The sequence below is a fragment of the Anabrus simplex genome, chromosome 1 (genome assembly GCF_040414725.1).
Source record: "Anabrus simplex isolate iqAnaSimp1 chromosome 1, ASM4041472v1, whole genome shotgun sequence".
Classification (NCBI taxonomy): Eukaryota; Metazoa; Arthropoda; class Insecta; order Orthoptera; family Tettigoniidae; genus Anabrus; species Anabrus simplex.
In genome coordinates, this window is record NC_090265.1 from 1,555,548,494 (window position 1) to 1,555,572,292 (window position 23,799).

Genomic DNA, 23,799 nt, shown 5'->3' on the forward strand with positions numbered 1-23,799 from the left:
TTCAAAATCTGATACTACGTTTAATTTCATTCTGAAAAATTTATAGTATCACTCCAGAGGCCTCTGTGGCAAACATTCAGTTTTCTTCTTCAAACAGTGTCACCTGACCTAACGGTATATGTATTATGAAAATATATTTCAAGTGCACGTAGAGAAATGATAACCTCCTCACTACAAATTTACATTGGAACAGCCTCTCTGAAATGTAATTAGATGTGTGAAAATATAAACTGTTCTCTGAAATAAGTGATGCGCTCTGCCATATCTTGAGGTGTATCACATTCTTACTTCATTTCAGTATATAACATAATATTTAAGGGATCATTTACTTCAGCCTTTATTTCTAACGAGTTAACAGCTGCTGTTGGCCACGTTATTTACACATTTATTACGAAAACTTGTTGAAAGTGAAAAATGAAAACCTACAACCTGGTTGTCCAGTCTTTGACCAGGTCAGGGATGTTATGAATGGACCAGATATAGGCTGTTATTACAATGGGGTCGCCACTCCCAAGGTTATTATTATTAATGACTGATAAATGCAATGAAATGATAATGAAGAGTGTTGCTGGAATGAAAGATGACAGCGAAAACCGGAGAAGCCGGAGAGAAACCTGTCTCACCTCCGCTTGGTCCAGCACAAATCTCACATGGAGGGACCGGGATTTGAACCACGGTATCCAGCGGTGAGAGGCCGACGCACTGCCGTCTGAGCCACGGAGGCTTCACGGAAACTTGTTATCCTCTTTAATTTTGAATTTTCTTTTAGAGAACAGCAGTCGACGGGTATTACTAATCGACTCAGACTTCGCCTTTGAATGTCTACGAGAGAGTTCACAAGTGTACATAGCGAGAAAACAACACAGTACTGAGGATGATGGATCGCATTTTGTGGCAAATGTTTCCGTTTTCTTATTCAAGCAGTGTCACCTAATTTAACCATACTATATCTTTTGTTTCATCTTCTGATGTAACTTTGACTGTGAGAGATCCAGGATCTAGTTCGGTCACCTATTTGTGTAAACTAGCAGCCATCGTGCATAAGCAGTCTGTTGACCAGGGTACCCCAAAAGAGGTTATCTACACGTCGAATGGATGAGAACCATAACAGGCACACTAAAATCCACCCCAGTCCCATAGCTACATACTATCAGTACATACCACCTCCGGAACTGAGACGACAGGAAGCAACTATACGCAAGTGGAAAAAGTTACCCCATCCTGATCATCCACAGAATCTCCCAATCCATGAGGTCCTTACTGACCTACCCCCTTCTCATCTTAAATCAAGGAACCCAATATGGCATTACATAAAAGGCTTCAATATCCACGAAAAATGGCGTCAAAGCTGGAGCTCTGCACGTGTGAAACACCAAGGCATCCAAGACTCCTCAACTGGACTCTCAGGATTTTTCCTGAAGAGACATCAATGGTCTAAACTCAGCCATTTCAAGAATAGACAACGCTAGATGTAATGCCATACTACATAAGTGGGGACTTCAAGAATCCCCTGCCTGTGACTGTGGAGCCCCTTTCCAGTCAGTGCAGCACATTATTGAGGAGTGCCCTCTGAGGAAGTAAGATGGACCAGCCGAGATGTCATCAGTGCTACACCTCCCTTCTTAGAATGGCTACAGTAACTGGACATTGATTTGTAAATGTGAACGCTACCAACATTTGGGTCCTTGTATATAATATAAATTTTCTTTTTCTTTTGTATACTTATCATACGATAAATCATAAACCATACTATATGTATTATGAAAACATATTCCAGGCATCAGTAGAGAAATTATAACCTCATCACTACAAATTTACATAGGAATAGCCTCTCCAAAATAAATGAATAAATAAATAAATAAATAAATAAATAAATAAATAAATAAATAAATAGATTTTATCAGTTTAACCAGACGCGAGAAAATATAAGTTAACCTCTGTAATCAGTGATGTGCTCTGCCATATCTTGAGGTGTATCGCATTCTTAATTTCAGTGTAGAGTATTAAAATTAAGCAATCGTTTACTTAGCCTTTATTTCTAACGAGTTAACAACCACTATCGACCACAGTATTTATGTAATTAATATGAAAACATGTTCTCTTTCATTTCTAATTTTCTTTACGGAACAGCATTTGATGGGTATAACCAATCGAAGCTGACATCGCCTTTGAATGTCGACGAGAGAGCTCGCAAGTGCACGTAGCAAGAAAACTATGCCGAAGGTCACATTTTGTGGCAAACACTTCAGTTTTCTTATTCAGTCACCTAACATAACCGCGTATGTACCATGAAAACATATATCAAGTGCCAGTAGAAAAGTGATAACCTTCTCGCTATAAATTTAGATGGGAATAGCCTTACCTAAATTTAACCTGAAGCGAGAAAATATAATATAACTGAAGAAATCAGTGATGTGCTCTGCCATATCTTGAGGTGTATCACATTCTTAATTTCATTGACTAGTATTAAAATTAAGCGATCGTTTACTTAACCTTTATTTCTAACAACCGCTATCGACCACGTTATTTACGTATTTATTGTGAAAACCTGTTCTTCTCTTTCATTTCTGATTTTATTTACGGGTATTATTAGAGTGTGGACCAGCCGGGAAGGCGGTGCACAGAACACCATGATGTCAAAGCACCACGCCTCTCCACACTCGCGCCAATCAGAATCAGTGAAGCTTTGCCAGGTGTGCTAGTAAGGTATGGTGAGAGCTTACTGCCTATTTTGCAAGTTTTCAAGTGTAAAATTAATTATCTAGATTGTGTTTGTGATTGTAATTGTCATGGAAGCAGAGGTAGGAAGTAAACGACAGGTTCTGCGTAAGCAAGCGCGAGAAGTAGTGTTCAGAGTGCACTATTCTTTAAGAACTTTAAGGAACGAATGAGGCAGAAGATGCTTGGGGCGATGGTGCCTCATCCCAGGAACTAACAGCAGCAGCAGCAGCATGCCATGTCAGTACTCATACAAAATCCACTAAATCGACCGGGACTGTAAGTTTACGTTCACCAGGAAAAAACCTTGCTGCCAGAACGCAGAAACAAATTTAGATGACTTCGACAAAAATATGTTGCTCCGTACAATTTTTGACATGTACACTGATGGGCAATTTTCAACATCATTGAAAATTCTTAAGAAAATGAAAGAAGAGTAGTTTTCAGTGGTAGCCAGTTGTCTCTCCTTCGAGTTTTAAGGAGTATAGGTTTCAAATATAAAAAATGCAGCGATGGACGTAAGATGTTAATGGAACGCAGTGATTTTGCTGCAGCTAGAACAGTATTTCTAAGGACCATTCATGACATACGACAGGAAGGTAACTCAACTGTATTTTATTTAGACGAGACTTTCGTTCACCAAAATCGCACAAGGAAGGCATGCTGGGTAATGAGTAACGGGACAGGAGGACTTAAGGTTCCTGTAGGTAAGGGGGCTCGGCTTATAGTGTGTCATGTAGGATCAGGGTCCACAGGATTTGCACCACAGTGCAAATTAATTTTTCGTTCCAAATCGGAAAACAGTTCCACTGATTATCATTCGGGCATGAATTCCACATTTTTTTAAAAAATGGTTCCTAGAACAGTTGCTTCCTAACATCCTGCCACATTCAGTAATTGGTATGGACAGTGCAAGCATTTATTCAGTTCAGTTAGTAAAGCACCAAACAATAGCACATGAAAGGCAGACATCGTATCCTGGTAGACTGTGAATAAAATTCCTCACAGAAAGAAAGTAGCCTATATCTCGCACTTTTGTCTTTACTTCCCCCTGTGGGTGGGGGCATTAGAATAACACCCACGGCATCCTCTGCCTCTCGTAAGAGGCGACTAAAAGAGGCCCCAGGGGCTCTGAACTTTGGAGCGTGGGCCTGTACCCGAGTCTTGGCATTGCTTCCACTTACTTGTCAGGCTCCTCACTTTTATCTATCCTATCCGACATCTCTTGGTCAACTCATGTTCTTTTCCGACCCCGGCGCTATTAGGTTTGCGAGGGCTAGGGAGTCTTTCATTTTCACGCCCTTCGTGGCCCTCGTCTTCCTTTGGCCGGCATCTTCATTTTTCAAAGTGTTGAATCCCTTCCATTTTTTCCCTCTAATTAGAGTTATATATAGGATGGTTGCCTAGTTGTACTTCCTCTTAAAACAATCACCACCGCCACTACATCTTTACTGTACTGTGCTGCAACCAGTTGTGTGATGTGTTGTTTCTACTGTTGTATTCTACAATTCTATTGAGGGTAGCATGTATTATTGTGATTTTTGAAGTTTTACTAATTATTAAGGTGGTATTACACCCTGGTATAATGTTGTTGTTGTTGTTGTTGTTATTACTATTCTCAGTCACATGAAGAGTATTGCCAAGTTAATAATTAATAATTATGGTGATTTCTGTACCGAAAAATGCATTGAAACATCAATAATGACTAACATTAATCAGTTATTCTCCAATCGCTGTAACTCCGCCACTGGCCACCGTAACACTTGCAACAGCAGACGTGTATTTTTGTCTCTCTGCGCTGGTCCGCACTCTAATAGACTCTAACATCGCCTTCGAATGTCAATGATAGCGCTCTCAAGTGCACATAGTGAGAAAACTATACTGCACCAAAGATGATCGATCACATTTTGTGGCAAACGTTTTGATTTTCTTATTCAAACAGCATCACCTAACCTGACTTAACCGTACTATATATATAATGAAAACCTATTTCAAAGCGCCAGTAGAGAAATGATAACCTTCTCACTATAAATTTACATAATAGCTTTTCCGAAATTTAACCAGGCATGAGAAAATATAAAACTAACCTCTGAAATCAATGATGCAACTCTGCCATATCTTGAGGTGTATCCAATTCTTATTTTCTTGCAGTATTTAGCATTAAAAAGAGCGATCATTTACTTCAGCCTGTATTTTTAACGAGTTAACTGCTATCGGACATGTTGTTTATGCATTTATTATGAAAACGTGTTCTTCTCTTTCATTTCCATTTTTCTTTATGTAACAGCAGTACTAATGTCTACAGAGGGCTCACTAGTGGACATAGCGAGGAAACGATGCCCAAGATGATCGATCATATGCAATGTAATCGCTGGGTGCATAAATATCGGTAACAAAAAAATTTCTTGCACGCTTAATCGCTCATAATAATGAATGCATCAGTGATGGGGCTCTCGCTGTAACCGAAGGGTAATACACAGTTTAATATAGGAATGATGAAGGGACAGACAAAAAATGTTCTTATAACGGGGTTCTCGTTATATGCCATTCTTGGGTAGTGTAGTCTCTGGAACTGACGAGGACAGAGGTACTTGGACTGATGTGTCGAGGTTGTGGGGCAGCCCTGACCTTGATGCTAGTGGTTTTGAGTGGTGGCAGTTGTGTGCTGTTCGACCATGAAAGCAGGTTTCAGGTGATAACGAGAAACTGTTGATCTTCTACATCTGATGACAGTACATGTTATGATTCTCATATTTTGGTCCGTATTGAAATGTACAATAAAGTCAAATAAATGTGCAAGTTTATTTGTTCCATCTTTTCAATACATAAAAGGAATTTTAAAAAGAATTAAAACTGTAGGGACATGTTTCGCTCTTTAATTAAGAGCATCATCAGCCTATATCTCAAACTGAAAGGTAAACAATCAGGTACCTGATTGTAAGTTAAATATAAATATGAAGATGTTACAAATGGTGAGCGAAATGGTTGACAATAGTTCTAAGATTAAAATATGGATAGTCGTAAAATTTATACACCCTCCTGAAAGTCCTTGTTTAAATATAGCAAATAAGAGTCCTGTGGAGATTGAGGGCGTAATAGAAAACTAATAGATCCAAAACAGATTAACACATTAATGAATAAAATGTAGCTGACAATTCCAAATGGTGCATTAATACATTGCTCACTTCAAGTGAGGTCTACGGTAAATTGCTAAGTTGAAACAAGAAGAGTAGTAGAGAAAATTTATCAGTGTTAAATATTTCGAATGTTGGGAATAAATCAGAGTGGAGTTCAGATCCAATTCTTAAAATTTATAGCATAGAGACGCTTCTGTGGTCCATTTTAAGTGAGGTTTATAATATTATGTGAAGAAATAAAATTGTAGTCCTCCAGAAGTCCGAGAGAAGAAGGATGCTTGATGGTAAGTGGCTTGTCAAATGGTAGTTGGAAGGAGTAACTTGTGTAGTATTGAAAGAGAAATTAGGATTGAAGTCTTTTTAGTAATGTTGAAATAGGTTGGCTTAAAGAAGAGTTGAAGAGAAAATGTTGTTTGTAATTTCATTTATTTTAAATTGTAATAGTATTAAATGGTTGCTATGGTAGCGATGAAATGACTGATATTTAAGTTGCTAGTGTTGCAGAATGAACCTCAATGATATAGTTGAAATAAAAAACCCACTATACGAAATTTTACCAAAATTACTGTGAACATTAAATTTAAATCAACACAACATTCTAAATAATATTAAATTATTAAATTCCAAATCCCCATTAATTCCAAAAAACACTACTCCTACCCCACCCATACCCATAATCCCACCACATAAACTTAACACCCCTCCCAACCCCCCACCTCCACCACTTCCACCTCCCACTTTCTCGCACCGTTATAATACCAGAAGCTCAAACAACAAATAACAACTTCTGTTTAACTCTATTAACTCATACTTTCTCCTTAATGTTTATTCACTGCCACACTTTCCCTCATTCCCGCATCGTAATTCGAAAGGAATGCTAATTTATCTCCTCACTAAAGATCGACTTTAGACCGGATCATTTATTTGAATTCCTCTTGGTACTGATGATATCGTTTCTCTTTATTTTGTTCTATATTAAAAAAAAAAAAAAAATGTTTGTTCACTGCCACACTTTCACTCACTCCCACACCGTAATTCAATAGGGAGATCAATTTATCTCCACACTAAAGATCAACTTTAAACTAGATCATTTTTATATGAATTCCTCTTGATACTGATTATCGTTTCTATTTATTTTATTCTAAGATTTAAACTCATTTTCCCGCTACCCGCCACAGCCAACAGCACATAAACTTAGCACTGCTTCATCCCTCTCCTCCTTTAATCTCACTTCATTCTGCAACACTAGCAACTTAAATATGTCATTTCATCGCTACCATAGCAACCATTTAATACTATTACAATTGAATATAAATGAAATTACAAACAAAATTTTCTCTTCAACTCTTCTTTAAGCCAACCTATTTCAACATTACTAAAGACTTCAATCCTAATTTCCCTTTCAATTCTACACAAGTTACTCCTTCCAACTACCATTTGACAAGCCACTTACCATCAAGCACCCTTCTTATCTCGTACTTCTGGAGGACTACAATTTTATTTCTTCACATAATATTATAAACCTCACTTAAAATGGACCACAGAAGCGTCTCTATGCTATAAATTTTAAGAATTGGATCTGAACTCCACTCTGATTTATTCCCAACATTCGAAATATTTAACACTGATAAAATTTTCTCTACTACTCTTCTTGTTTCAACTTAGCAATTTACCGTAGACCTCACTTGAAGTGAGCAATGTATTAATGCACCATTTGGAATTTTCAGCTACATTTTATTCATTAATGTGTTAATCTGTTTAGGATCTATTAGTTTTCTATTACGCCCTCAACCTCCACAGGACACCTATTTGCTATATTTAAACAAGGACTTTCAGGAGGGTGTATAAATTTTACGACTATCCATATTTTAATCTTTGAACTATTGTCAACCATTTCGCTCACCATTTGTAACATCTTCATATTTATATTTAACTTACAATCAGGTACCTGATTGTTTACCTTTCAGTTTGAGATATAGGCTGATGATGCTCTTAATTAAAGAGTGAAACATGCCCCTACAGTTTTAATTCTTTTTATGTATTGAAAAGGTGGAACAAATAAACTAAAGTGCAGCATGAACTCCATCTTGACAGAGGTGTATATGGGTGCAGGAGTCCATGGTTTTGTTGCTGAATTGGATACACTGTGTGCCTAGTAGTATCTGTGGGCTGAACATTGTCGAAAACTTGCCTGAAAGCTTGGATATATGCATGGCTGGGTAGAGAGTTATTGGGTGTTGATTCAAAGAATTCACCAAGAAGCCGAAGTGTTGTGCCATAGACCAGCTGGGAGCTGTGGCCTTGATGTCGTCTTTATAGGCACAGAGACGCCCAAGGAGAACTGCCGGGAGCTCGTGGTACCGTGCTGGTGGCTCATTAATGCAGGTTTCAGAGTGCGGGAACTCTTTCAACAAGGCCAGTGGCCTGTAGGTGGTAAGCTGGAATACAGTGAGCTTTGATGCCGAGTAGGCAAGGTACTTTCTTAAACAGGTTGGGTTCAAAATTTCTTCCTTTATCATGCGTAAGCCTGGCTGGGGGATCAAAATCGGGCAACCCAATCCCCAAAGATTGTACTTGCAGGGGTTTTGGCTGTCGGGTCTGCATAGGAAAAGCTTCAGTCAGTTGAGTGCAACAGTCAGTGTAGGTTAGCAAGTAAGAATATCTTTTGTTAGGAGGTAGGGGTCCGACCATATGGACATGGACGTGAATTAATCTATCATCTGGCTTCAGAAACATGTAGAAGGCAGGATTTCCATATCTGTGGTACTTAGATTGTTGGCAATTGCACTGTTTATTAACTTGACCATGATGGCCACTAATGGTCCGTATTGACTGAATTATAACAGTTAATTGTGTCCAGGTTCTGCCTAGTCAATACAATTCAGAATGTATTATTATTTAAACTATCATTTACTTCTATACACATTTATATACAAACATAAGTACATGTTTTGAGAAAACCACAAACAACAGCATTTACTTGTGTTTGTATATAAGTGTGTATAGAAGTAAATGATAGTTTAAATAATAATACATTCTGAATTGTATTGGCAAACCGGAACCTGGACAGAATTAACTGTTGACAATTGCACTTTCGCACCCTTACCTTGATGCCGCTTTGTATCCGGGGCCACACAAAATCTGGAAGTAGCTCAGCCTCCTGGGTGAGAAAAGGAATGGAACTGCTGGAAGATAGTAGCTCGAAGAGTCTGTGGATCATACAGTCAATTGGTACCTATGGGAATGTCCACAGTACATGTCTGTGCCCTCAAGTGTCAGACTAGATGAGTCATTGGTCAAGAGTTCAGAGAGTTGCCCATTAGTGTCTTGTGCAGCGACCATATTGGCAGCAGAAACTGCGTTTTACAATTGTTTTGATCCTGGAGAGTGCATCGACTGGGTTGTCATACATTCCTTTAATGAAGCAAATGTCGGTGGAGAACTGGCTAACATGAGAGCTGGTGGCTTTGCCAAGGCGTGAGATTGTCATTGGATTTAGTGAAGGCGTAAATGAGAGGCCAATGATCCATATAAATTTTGAAATTTTTACCATCCAGTATGTAGGCGAAGTGATGTACAGTGGAAAATACAGCTAACAGTTCTCAGTCATAGGTAGAATATTTCTTTTCTACTGAAGTGAGTTTCCTAGAGAAGAAAGCCACTGGGTGGGTTATGCCATCACAAGTTTGATTGATGGCTCCTCTATACACTGCATGCATCTGTCATTATGCTAAGCTCATCTCTGTGGGTGGAAAGAAAGGAAGCACTATATGGTTTGCTAGAGTATCTTTGCACTTCTGAAATACTAAGTCCCATTTAGGGTTTCACTCAATCAATTAATTTATTTTTCTTGAATTTGGAATAGGTGTGAAGTGGTGCCCGAACTTCAGAGAAATGAGGGTAGAACCTGTGAGAGTAATTGATCATTCCAGAAACCTCTTCAGCTATGAGATTGACTATGGTTCGGGATATTCAGAGAGTGCACTTTTCTTTTCAGGATCCAGACCTTGAGGAGTAATCAGATACCCCAAAAATGCAACGCAGTTCTGGGCAAACGTGCACTTAACCACATTCCATGTGAGCTTATGCTGGTGGAGAGGTGACAAGATGATTTAAAGATGTTGCAAGTGCTCTTTGAACAAGGATGAGAAAATCACCTATATAGGCAGGTCTCTAGTGATGGAATCAATCTAGCACTGGAAGGTCTGACTGCCATTGTGGAGTCCAGAGGGCATGCTGACAAATTCAAACAGTCCAAAGGGCATTGATATTGCTGTTCTGGCTATATGTTCAGGATGAACTGGTACTTAGGTATGCCTTGTTCCCGAGTAGAGAATACCATACAACATGAAGGACTAGGGTGCCATATTTAATGTTAAGGATGGGATATCTGTCTGGAACGGTTTGGCCATTGTTTCTGGTAGTCGCCGCATATGCGATAGTCCCAAAATTTCTTATGGACGAGGTAGCGCAGGCTGGTCCAAGAGCTCTGTGATGGCCTTATATATGCCTTGTTCCATCATGAACTGAAATTAGTCCTTTGTTGCCTTGAACTTATCTAGTGAGAGACGTCTAGGCCTTGCATGGCATGGAGGACCAGTAGTCTTGATGTAGTGATATACATTACATTCGTCTGATGGCTAGTAAACAGTGAGGTTACTGTAGAAGACTTCATGCTTACAAATTGATTTCAGCGATCTGTGGTGGGAATTATCATACATTGTCCATAGGTTTTGATGATGATGATGATGATGTTTGTTATTTAAAGAGGCCTCATAGCTAGGTCATAGAATTTTATGCAGGTGTTGTTTGCTGCTTATAAGGATAAGGTAGAATTGTTTTGGCGATCATATGATAAAAGGGGAAATAGAGAAATAGCTGCTCCTGAGTTGATTAAGAATGATATACTGGACTTTGAAGCATTAATAACTAGGCAGTGGGCTTCCCCTGAATTATCAACTGCCGCTGTGTTAATGGGCTTAGGAGTTTTCCGACTGACTGTTTCTGAAAGAGCAGCGTTGAATGCATTTATTAACCCTCTCTTCAAATCTTCTGTGATAGTAGCAGATGACGTGACTTGGGCTATAATGTCGTATGTTGGTTCTAGAGCATGACTGAGAATGTTCTCATGGTAGCCAGGCTTGATATTGGGCATCTGAGCAGAAAGTTGTGCTACCTTAGTGCTTAAATCTTTTAATAAAAGATACGCTGAACATTACAATGCTACAAAATACAAATGATTTTCAGCAATGAGTGAACACCACGAGAATCACGAGAACTCAAACCACAATTGAACCAATATAGAACAGGATTTATTGGTTTTAAAACGAGAACAAAAGGGCCCTCTGCTTAATGTTTCAGAGAACGTCTACATTGGTATTGACCAATTGAAGAACCCTTCCCATAATCTAAATGAAATCAATGAAAGGAGAAACATGTTAATTGACACTTGCTCCAATTATTTGCAAAAAAAAAAAAAAAAGAAAATTCAAACATATTCCACCTGCACCACAGAAGACCAGTGACACCTTGCACAAACGAGGACCCTCCCAGTTCTACTCCCTTCTCACTTCCCCAAAACACTCTGCTACCCCCTACAGTACCACCCTGTATGAGCACTAACAACAACAGATAACCTGTCATAACACGCTCCACATTGGGAAGATTAGGTATGCGACAAACCAAGGACAGCTAATGGAGCACGCAAGTTTCCAAATACAAAATTATTCAGGCGCACACATAAATTTTCTCTACACACCTAAATACAATCTTTTATTTACAGGTCAGACAGTATTCTAATTGACAGTACTCTATTAACTTCAAATACAGCAGATTTGGAGGCAACTATTTCCTCATTTTAATACATTTGACGATTATATAAGGAACACCAAATAACATATATGTCTTATAAAGAAGAATAGGCTGCCAGCGTACCTACTATCTGTATTTTATAATAAAGACAAGAGACTATATCTATAATTTGACTTGATTTTATAGTCACTTTAATACTGTGTACAAACTCTAATTCTTTGTTTGTACAACAGAATGTACATTTTATTTATCTATCTATATAAATAAAAATGAATCGCTAAATGTGTTGCCAAGCGCAAAACTCGGCAATGGCTGTACCAATTCGGCTAATTCTTTTTTTCAAATATTCGTCAAAGTCAGAGTAAGGTTTTTACAAAGAGGAAAATTGGAAAAAAGTGCCAGGAAAAACGTAAAAGCCACATTTCTCTTTTTCCATTCAAACTGTTCGTCTCTCTTTCCTTCTCCCACTTTTGCGCTGTCCTCCTCTAATCCAGCGCGGTTACCAAATGTCTGTAAATCTGAATTTTATCGGTTAAAATGGGTGAATATCTGATTATGTACACAATTTCAAGCCACATTTGATCCCATTAACAAAAAGGTTTACAAAATAATTGAGTGTGAAAATGTTAATATAATGGAATTTTACCCCAAATGCAAAATCTTCATTGCATAGAACTTATGTCATAACTCCTATTGTATATTCACTATATTTGTAATGTTTTCACTGCTGGTAAAGGAACACTTCAGCTCAACGTAGATAAGTTTGTTTTTAAATTGAAATTATAAGAACATGCACTATTTGTTTCTTTTCAGTCATGTTCAGAGATTTTTATGTGCAGGCACTAAAAAAATCAATCACTGGCCAACTTCTTTGTTATTGAATTTGCATGGCGGCTCAAAGCGAGGCAAATGGTCTTCAGATATGGAAGTTATTTTTAAAACAAACCCCAAGTTCTTATTGGCTTAGTTCTCAGTTTGTGACAGGAAGAATTTCTCCTTAGGTTTTGGTTTCACGCGTGAGGCTGGCTGCCTCGACTGCCAGTACGGATCTTCCAAACATACGCTCTCCAGACAGTCGCATGCCGTGTCGTGTTTTGTTACAGTTGAAGACCTTTGTCACCCTGATTGTTTTTAAATCTTCGCTTCTCAACAGACAAGTTTATCGATTTCCTTGGTTGATTGGTTTGTTTTGTGTGTGCTTCCATATACAGTATAGTCATTTCAAGACTCATGCCGCCTATAAGACACGGGCGGAGCAACTTTGGTCGAAGAACTCTAAATGCTACAAGCCAAGCTAATTTTCAGTCTAATCGGACTGCACAACAACGTGAAGAGCGAAATGAAACTGAAAGGATTTGAATATCACAAACCCATGCAGCATGTCGTTCAGCTAATCTTGCAAGTTTGAATCGAGCTGCTTTCAATTACGATGTTTCAATTGACTACAGTGCCTACCAATGCGTTGCTATTGGATCTATGAACTCAATTTGCCGAAATTGTAAGGCATTGAAATACAAAAATGAAGCCACTGGATTGTGTTGCGCAAATGGCAAAGTGAAATTAGTTCCATTGATTCCACCACCAGATCCATTGTACTCATTGGTTACAGGAAACATATTCCATACATTTCCTTACAAATATCTAAAAATATAACAACTGCCTTCAAATGACTTCATTTGGGGCAACAAGTGTACTTCGGGACAATTTCATGCCAAGGTCTTGCAGCAATGTAAATTGATAGTGTGGGATGAATGCACCATGGCACATAACCATGCAAGATCTGCGGAACAATCAAAACCAATTTGGTGGAGCGATGGTTTTGTTTGCAGGAGATTTTTGTCAAACATTGCCAGTGATTCCATGGTCAACGCCAGCTGATGACCTTAATGTATATTTAGTCATCAGTTTTGTAGAAACGCGTCTTGCATCCGGGAGATAGTAGGTTCGAATCCCACTATCGGCAGCCCTGAAGATAGTTTTCTGTGGTTTCCCATTTTCACACCAGGCAAATGCTGGGGCTGTACCTTAATTAAGGCCACGGCCGCTTCCTTCCAACTCCTAGGCCTTTCCTATCCCATCGTCGCCATAAAACCTATCTGTGTCGGTGCGACATAAAGCCCCTAGCAAAAAAAAAGAAAAAAAAGAAAAACGAAACGCGTCAAGATACTAAATTTAAGCCAGAATATGCGTGTCAAGTTGCAAAATGATCTATCTGGAGAGATATTTTCAAAACTACTAATTGACATTGGTAATGACAAATTCCCTTCAGACGTTTTGACTGGCTGCATTATTTTTTCTGACAATTTTTATCAGTTTACTGAATCCAAAACGGAACTCATTCAAGAGGTGTTCCCAAACGTTGCTCAATATTACAAAGATCATATTTGGTTGAGCGAACGAGCTATATTGGCTGCCAAAAATATGGATGTAAATGAATTAAATTTCAATATTCAAAATGAAATTGCCGGAGATTTGAGGACATACAGATCAGTTGATTTCGTTACTAACCAAGATGATGTCGTCAACTATCCACCCGAATTTTTGAACCCGCTGGATTTGCCAGGATTGCCGCCTCACATTCTTCAATTAAAGGTCGGATCAGTGGTCATAATGTTGCGGAATATCGACCAACTGCGCCCTTGTAATGGCACACGGCTAGCGGTGAAAATATTACTGAACAACAGGATCAAAGCAACCATTCTAACGGGTAAGTATAAAGGAGAAGACGTTTTGATACCACACATCCCTATGATTCAGACTGACATACCATTTGAATTTAAACGACTGCAGTTTCCAGTGCGGCTCGCTTTGGGTATGACCATAAATAAATCCCAGGGACAGTCATTGAGTGTTTGCAGCATTAATGTTGAAAACCCCTGTTTCTCGCATGGCCAATTATATGATGTTGCCTGTTCCCGTGTTGGAAAACCATCAACTTTGTTTACACGCCGGGTAATCAAACAAAAAATATCGTGCACCTTAAAGCTGTACAATGAAAAATGTCTTCATAGTGTTCATTGGAATCAGCGTTTTCTATGATAGTTATTTCCTACAAAGAAAGAGGAGTAACTTTTGCCACATTAAGTTCATGCCATCAACTTACAAATTACTAGATTGCAAAGGGGGATAATTATGGCTCTGTGAGGGATTTGAAGACCTGCTGAACAGTACCCATCTATGTTAGTCAATCAGGGTTATTTCTTGGTGGTGATATGCTGTGACCTGTTTGAGCATTTCCTTATTCACAATCAAGATATTAATATTGCAGGTAATGAAAACACGTTTCTCCAGTAGTTTGTTACTAACTTTTGGTAGCAGTAGAAAATTAACTCATTTGATGTTGGTAATATGGTCATTTGCATTATTCTAATTTTTGCGTGCAATACAGACTAAATTTCAGTTCGTTCCATTACCATTTATTTTTGACAGAACGACGTCTGTTGGGTCAGCTAGTATTTGAATAATTTTTTAACAAAATTTAGGATACTATGCCTTCACAGCACATCCTTGTGTACTTTAAACAGATACTTGTACAAGACATTTTAATTAACTATTGAGGTAAAAGTCAAGTTCATGTAAAAACTGTGCATGAACCTTTTAACTGTGATAATCTCGAACTATAGAATGTGTACTTATACTGTGACCAAAACTTTAATTAAGCACAATGTTGAGTGAAACATATGTACTTATAAAGTTGAAAAATGAATACTTGACCCAGTCATAGATGAGGAGGAAACTTTATATTGCATAGGAGGATCTAATGAAGTCTTAGAAGTGTATAGTATAGCGCAGTTAGACAGATACCAGTCCTGTTGTGGATTTTTAACTCGTGGATAGCTCTATACTGACCTACGATAAACATCTGCTGTGTGTTGGAACCAGTGCCAAAATCTGGAAATGACACTTTGTGGCACATTCAGGGCTGCTGAAATTTTGGTCTGTGCCTGACTTGCTTCAGAGCGTCCGATGATTCATCCCTTTAAAACCAGTTCAAACTGACATCTTTGTCCCATATTCTCAAAACATAGTACAAACCGTACATTCTGAACACACTGACTGGCAAGTACAGAATGAGACACTTAGTTCAATGCACCGTGGTTTATGTACCATCCAATCAGAACCCTATCTGATGACAGCTCATTTATGTATGCAAGGAAGGAGAGTTACATTCCTTGCTACATATTTATTATTTTTCCAATTTCCATATTTTGCTTACTTCTTGGGCACTAATGTGGAATAGTGGGAATATTAAATTTGACAATATGCACAGCAAGTTGAATATCCCAATTCACAGTAAATGCAAGCCAAAATAAGTCGTAAAAAGAAAAAGGTTTTTCTTTTTTTTACTCCCTCTTAGTATTTTTAACCAATGGTTCTTGGAGTTCTTTAGAATTAAGGCAGCCTAGTACAAACCCATAACAGATTGGTAGAATTAATGAAGTTCATAACCATTTAATGTCAAGTGGATGTAATCCTCTTCTCAAATCAAACTCCATTCGGTTCATGTTTGGATGTAGACCCCCTGCGGGTGGGGGATGCATGTGTAGAATACACCCGCGGTATCCCCTGCCTGCCGTAAGAGGCGACTAAAAGGGGCGACCGAGGCGTGGACATGGATTGCGGTTTGGTATAATGTGTTGGACCTCCTGTGGATGAGAGGGGCTGAATACATCCACAGATAATCCCTGCCTGTCATAGAAGGCGACTAAAAGGGTCATGTGGCCGTGGTCCCCTCTTTATTTTTTGGGGGTCGGTTGTAGACCATTTCAAAAATTTTCATGTGCGTGCTGCTTGGTGATGGAGCTCCTACATGTGCGACTACACTCGAAAGCCCGTGTCAGTAAACGCCCAGGAAGCGGCAAGTGGGAGTGTCATGTACCCAAGCAGTAGTATCCGCCTGACAACATAGGACCCCGCACAGCCAAATGCCAGAAGAATATATTCTTATTAATTATTTTTATTTATTTTTACTTATATTTAGTGCTCTGTACACGCCATGGGGTACATGCTATTGTGGGTGACTGGAGGAAGGGAGTCCTAGTTGTAGTGAGGGAGGAGGACCTCTGCTATCATACTATAATATAGCGCTACCATAACAGCGTGTTTAGACAAAAGTACAAGTAACGATAAATAATCAGAAGTACGCAGAGGAATATGCAAACACATATGGCGATACAGTAGAGAGCTCAGCGTACTAGAATAATAATAATAATAATAATAATAATAATAATAATAATAATAATAATAATAATAATAAATGATGGGGAGTAGTATAAATCAAGGAAAATCGCGCAGTAAGGAAGAAGCTAGGCCAATAACTATGCGAAATAGAATATATATTTAACAACCATAATTTAACAACAAGATAAATAATTGCAAGTAGAAGAAAAATCCAAAAGGTGTGCCACATTTACAAATAATTATCCAATAGTACATAAAAGGAAAGCCTGTTGAACAAATTGGAAGTGTACAATATACATCGAAACAGAACCCTGAAAGAGAAAAGGCATGAAAGGGAGGGGGAAGGGAAGTAGGATGAGTATTAGGACGGGGAAAGGATTTTCTTCACCGGGTATTGCTGAAGTTTAGTAATAGCATAGATCTAGGATGACATCTGAAAATAATTTACAATCGTCTGTAGCGCAGTGCGTGAATAGAAGCAGTCTAAGTTACGAGTTTTTAAAGGAAAGCATAACCACTCGACAGAAGAAAGTATTACAGCAGGCAATAGCCCAAATGAAAGTTTAGAGTCCAAATGCAGATAAATATTATAAGTCTTGCTCACCAAGTCGCTGTAGATAGAGTCCAGATGAATTTGACATGATTACAATAAGCACTGTTTTAGTGTGTGGTCCACCACTCCGCCACGAAGCCCGACTCAACGGTGGAAAGGCGGAGAGAGCAATATATAGTAGAAGGGAAGATTCCAGAAAAAGAACGCAGGCTACAAGCCAGTGAGTTCTAGAAACAATGTCACGTGGTTACACAGCGCACAGGCACAGCGAAGTGCAGCGAAGATGACGTAATCAGTCAAGTAGACGACAGGTGAGTGAGGTGCATGGTGCGGCGAGAAGGAAGTAGAAGCGAGCAGCAGTAAACAAGGTAGGAATATGTAGAGTAGATTCGGCGATCGTAATATAGTACTCATTGCTTCAGTCCTCCCGTATTAGGCATCGTCCAGCATCGGACCCCGGGCAGTACCGGCTTTGACCAGGTGGGTATTGCCTTGGCTGCTTGGTTCGGCTACAGAGACCCCTGATCAGAGTGGGTGGTATTCGGGGAGGATGATTTTGGGCATGGCGTCGAAACAACATATGGACATCTACTTCCGCCTGCCACCTCGGGTAGTTCGCTACCCAAGTCTCTAACTTTTGATTCCCTAAGGGGGGCAACCCCCTGGGAACAAGCGCAGCGTATTAGTCTGGGTTCCAGCTTCCCTAGGTTCCTGGTTGCTACCAGAACCGATGGGCAAGATTTCAAGCTCGTAAAATTGATACTTTTCGAAGAAATCCAAGGCAGACGAGGTGATGCACATGGAGCATTTGTCTCATCTCCGCGAAATGACCAGCTAGATGCTTAGCTATCAAGAGAGGTTCAGTGACGACACTGCCTGCAATGGAAATTCCCGGTACAGATGATGATCCTTGGATACCCAAAATACATCTAAGTTTAGTCCACACTTGAGATGATGGAGTATGTGACGTCATAGACGACACACATCTCTCCCACGAAGCTTTCTTACTTTGGCGAATAAGAACTCGTGCCTTAGCGCGGAGTTTCTTAAATGTTACCAAGTTGGCCCTAGTAGGCTGCCTACGATAACGTTTATGGGCACGATGGCATTCTTTGATAGCTGCTGCAATTTCTTCGTTCCACCAAGGAACGAGTTTTCAGTGAGTAGGCCCTGAGAAGGAAGGAATGGACTCCTTAGCAGCAGCAAGGATAACTTGTGTTATATAAGTTACTTCGCCGTCTATGGTCCGCGTGGTATCGGCGTTAAAGACGGCTAGGGATGTGAACTTTGGCCAATCGGCATGTTTAAGAACCCATTGACGCCCTTGATGGATTTTTGTTTCATCAAAGTAAGGATGTTGGGAAAATTGTCACTGTCACAAAGATCGTTGTGTGTATTCCACTGAAACAGCGGAACCAATGTTCGGCTGCATACACTTCCGTCTATGCGAGAATATGTGCCGTAACATATACTAAAGTGAGTTTGTTCCCCTGTGTTCAAAATACATAAATCCAGCTCTGTTACTAATGTTTCCAGCTCTCTTCCCTGGGGGCAAGGCGTCTCAGAGCCCCATAGGGGGTGATGGGCTTTAAAATCGCCCAATAAGAGGAAGTGAGGTGGAAGCTGATCTTATAGATCAGCGATATCATTTATGTTAAGAGGCTGGCCTGGTGGAAAATAAACATTGCACACTGTTGCTATGACAGGCAGCGGAACGCGAACAGCTACAGCTTCCAGCGGGGTTCTTAAGGGAACCTCTTCGCTGTAGGTATCTGAACGAGCTAAAATACCAACGCGACCGGAAGCCCGGTGAGCATAATGTCGTTCTGTCAAGTATAATCGAAAATTTCTCAAGACCGTATGATGACCTGGTCTGAAATTTGTTTCCTAAATACAGACTATACTCGCTAATGAGCTGGCACAGCTCAGCAAGATGCCTATCATAACCGTTACAATTCCATTGTAACAGTGCCATATTGTGGGTGTGGACTTCTGAGGTTTAGGTTAGGAGCAGCATAATGCTACCTAACCTAACCTACACTCACATCCCCATCTGAAGATGGAGATAAATGCTCCACGTGCATCACCTCGTTTTGAATTTCTTCGACGTAGTCCGGGGGCGGGGTTTCTTCCTACGAGGGGAGCACGCAGGTTTTCCAGAAGGAAGACCCGCTGGTGCAGGATCAGGCCCTCTAGGTGGAGAGCGTGAGGCCCCATTTGTAGGAGATACAGAAGAACGCCTGGTAAGGGCGCTCTTCTTCCCCGCCGTCAATTCATGTTTAGACGGGGTGGGAGATGATTTCCCAGCCCTGGTCGACGATGCCGCCTCCGCCGGCTTAGGGGCGGCTTTTGCCGACCTCGTGGGGGAAGGAGACGTTTTCTTCTTCCCCTTCTGTGCCAGCGAAGGTTTCTTAGCCGGCACAGGCTTATTGGTGGTCGAAGGCCGGGATAGACCCGCCTTCGAGCTCGTTTTCTTTGCGGTGTTGCTCACAGACTATACTTGCCAAATGTTTGCTAATGAGCTGGCGCAGCTCAGCAAGATGCCTATCATAACCGTTATAATTCCATTGTAACAGTGCCATATTGTGCGCGTGGACTTCCGAGGTTTAGGTTAGGAGCAGCGTAATGCTACCTAACCTAACCTACACTCACATCCCCATCCACGCCATCTAAAGTTTCGCTTCACGCAGTCAATTTTGCAAATTTTTGAAAATGTCAATCCCAAAAATCCCGGGATCCGGAAAACTTAATCCCGAAAACTGTGGGGTTGAGAAATTGTCAGGATCCTCTACTTTCAAGGTTGCAGCAAGTGATATTCGCTCTCAGCTGAGACATCTGGTTATGTCCCATTGGGAGATGGAGTGGTGGCAGGCCACTCTCCTTCCAGATAAGCTGTGAGCGGTTGAAGGTACTACGAAGGTATGGAGGACTTCCCTTCGGGCCTCTTGGTCACGGTATCCTGACTCGCTCCCATCTATTGAAAGGAGAACCCCTCCGGTGTGTACTTGCGGCGATCATTTTACCGTGGTACACATCCTTACGGAGTGTGTGGACCTGGTCAATCTGCGCCGTAGTCTTAACCTCCCGAGTACAATCTCCCCTATCTTGCGAGATGACGAGCAGTCAGCAGACCTCGTCATCCACTTTGAGGGATAGTGGTCTGTTTTATCATGTAATGATGTTCTTTGTACTAGTGTTTTTGTGTCAATTGCGCTTTTATCCCATTGACTTCATTTTAGTTTGTGTTGCGTATTTTAATGTGTTATTTTAACGTCTAATGTGAATTGTGTATATATATGTACTACCAGGCAATGCCTTATTCCTTTGTTTCCTGTCTTTTCTCTTATTTTATTAGAAAATAAAGCATTGCGAATTAGATCAACTGATTGTTTTAATCTCATACTCATTTTTCTTCATCAACATTTTTTAAAACTCTAGTCAGTGTCCATCTCGTTCCATTAGGGGCCGATTCCCTTAGGTTAGGTCCCTTAAAACGAGCATCATCATCATCATCACTTGGATGTAGGTAAAGGTCCATTTACAATAATTCATTCTGAACATTATTATTAAATGTATTGTTACAGGTGACCGAGGAAGAATTCATCAATTATTATGCTGCCATCAGTGCATCGATTGACCACGACGTCTATTTTGACCTTATGATGCGCCAGTCCTACAAATTGTAACTGTACTCTTGATGGAAGTCTCGAATTGTGACTTGCACTATGCCATTAAAGATGTGACAAGTGTTTGGAATTTTATATAAGACAGTATTTCATTCTACTATAAATATTTTAAACTTTATTTTTTTGATTGGTTATGAAATGTTTCATCCAAAATGTATGATAGAGATACTAGTCAAGAAATAAATTTGGATACCAGTGCTAGTATCTTATTGAACTGTTGTGATACATTGTCCTGCTTGTGGGAGTAGTTGGCAATTTAGCCATGCGATACAACCTATCTCCTTTTGTGATTATTGTAACAATACAGACTTGAAACCGTGTGAAATTTGATGTGCACAACCCATAGATCTTAAAATCCTTAATGTGATGGGTAGATTTGAGATTATGTGCACATGTCAGACCAGAGTAAAATCAGAGCCCAAATGCAAACAAAACAGAGATCAAAGTGGATGCTAGAAACTGATTCCAATGTCTGCATTCAAATTCAGCCTTAAGAATATACAAGAATACAAATACATGTCCTGCCATTGCCATTTCGTGACTGAAATGGTGTCAGTTTCAGTAATGGTGCTGCTAAATTAGCAGTAGTTTGCAACTCATTAAATAGGTTTTAAATGATCTTTCAAAAGATCTTGTGTCTTCTTCTTTTATGACCATATGCGATCACTTTAGTCAGTCCATCGTTCAGGTCTCTTTGAAGGGATTGTTCGGGCTTTGCGGTCCTCCCAGTATTTCTTCAGTCGCTCCAATCTTCGTGCCCTTTCCTCGGTTGAAAATATGCGTGTTGTGTATAAAACATTTATACATATCCCAGAACTCATCTTCCAACAGACTTACCCTCTTCAGTTTCACTTCTTAGTATTAACATCTTTTCAATTTCATGCGACTATTTCAGCTGAATACGTCTTTGTATTCACATCTGCCTTGTATGCAAAACTGTATATTTTTCTGGTGGGGGATAGTGCGTGAGATGCAGGATCATTAGGGAAAGCACAAACATCCAGTTCTGGAACAAATGTAGACAGCACTACTATATAAACTACTTAATAATCCAGACATCTGGGTTTTAATGTAAATTGTCCTTTGACAGTCATTTAAGCAAGTACAAGAGCCAGACTTTGCACATCTTGTAGGCAATGACTCAGAACAGCTTCTTCACAACCCAGTTATGAATATTCCAATTGCCTATACAGACCAACAAAGTTCAATATACAGTACTTGGGCCTACCTCACAAACTGGATCTCAGAGGTTATTGCTTTTACTGAAAGAAAAAACTATACAAAAAACAAATTCAGTAATCTCAGTAGCAGAGACAAAAGGACATTTGAATTTGGAGAGCAGATTGATTATCTGTTTTGTTGTTGGTTGGAGAGAATTCTTCTCATGTTTTCCCCAGGAAGCTTCCTGGATCAATTAGAGAGCACACAGAATGAAGAGAACAATAACTACTCTTCACTTTGCGGTTTGTCACACAACTATATTATGCCCTGATCTACATTCAAGCAGTTGAACCTAACCAGTGATACAAACTGTTTGTTTTTCCTAATCTATTTTTCACTTATATTTTCAAAAAGAATTTTCAAATAATGTTATCACTAGCACTATATTTTAATGAATGACCTGTCAACAGATTCGGTTTTTATAAGAGAAGTAACAGATTCAATGGATGTGAATGGGTCTGTTAATTTGGATTGGGATTTTATATTGTATTGAGAGTTGTGCTTTTTTCCTGAAATAATATGAAGTGTGGATTATATTTCACTTACTGTTATAAGATCACAACTTGCAATGAAGAAAGCCTCTGTTCCTATTTCTTCATATTAAATATAATTATTTCAAGACATATGTATCTATTGTATCCTCACATGTCAGATATAAATTAATACTGTTATAGAAATAAAAATGATTCTTTTGTACTTGTGTAATTTAATATACAGTACATAAGGGCAGGGAGACTTTCCATCATCAAACTTGTCTCATATGGTTAAAAAAAATAATTTAAAAGGCATTTACTTAGTCTTACAAAATCCAAATTAAATATTAAATGCTATCTTGTAACTGGAAAGCCTTCTCGTGTTTCTTTTCCTAATGCATACCTGCCAACTTTTGAAAAGGGCTATCAGTAAAACTCACGCGCGACAAAAAAATTTAACAATTTTTGACATACCCCGGCTTTAAAGTCAAAGAAATATTAATGTTTATTTAATTCCACCTATTCAATACATAAAGAACATTAATATTTCTTTGACTTTAATGTACAATTCAATATGGACCAAAATACGAGATTTATAACGTGTAATGTAAAATACCCTGGCTTGACGAAAATAATACTACTTCTGGGCTATAAAATACAATAATTCATGCTTTGAACGGGATACTTAAATGAAACCATATCTACTTACTTCATAGGCCAATGATTTGTAGATGAACATAACAATCAAGAAGAAATCCATGTTAAACAGCAACAGGCATGGTGAATAATAGTTTGGAGCATACATGACAGGACTTCTTTGATAAATTAAGCAGATATACGATAATTAAAAAAGGCTTTACACAATAAAACTTGTTTAACATAACATGGGCAAGAAATAATATAATACACACTGCAAATCGACTTTAAAGTCATAGTTGTGACCTTTTTAGCTTCCTGCAAAAGGTCTTGAGAAAATGTTTTGTCATAACAGGAACCAGAACTCCTGGTCTTCAAAATAG

At 39.2% G+C, this 23,799-nt stretch overlaps 1 protein-coding gene across 5 annotated transcripts in view; it reads left to right on the top strand.

Moving 5' to 3' along the window:
• Nucleotides 1-22,990, top strand: part of LOC136880403 (calcyphosin-like protein) — a 289,044-nt gene extending 266,054 nt beyond the window's left edge. For all 5 annotated transcript variants that reach the window (XM_068229187.1, XM_067153302.2, XM_067153298.2 and 2 more), the window contains exon 5: nucleotides 20,985-22,990. In XM_068229187.1, coding sequence (XP_068085288.1) covers nucleotides 20,985-21,086 — 102 coding nt within the window. In that variant the 3' untranslated portion in view covers nucleotides 21,087-22,990. The remainder of the gene's footprint in view (nucleotides 1-20,984) is intronic.
• The last annotated feature ends 809 nt before the right edge of the window (nucleotides 22,991-23,799 follow it).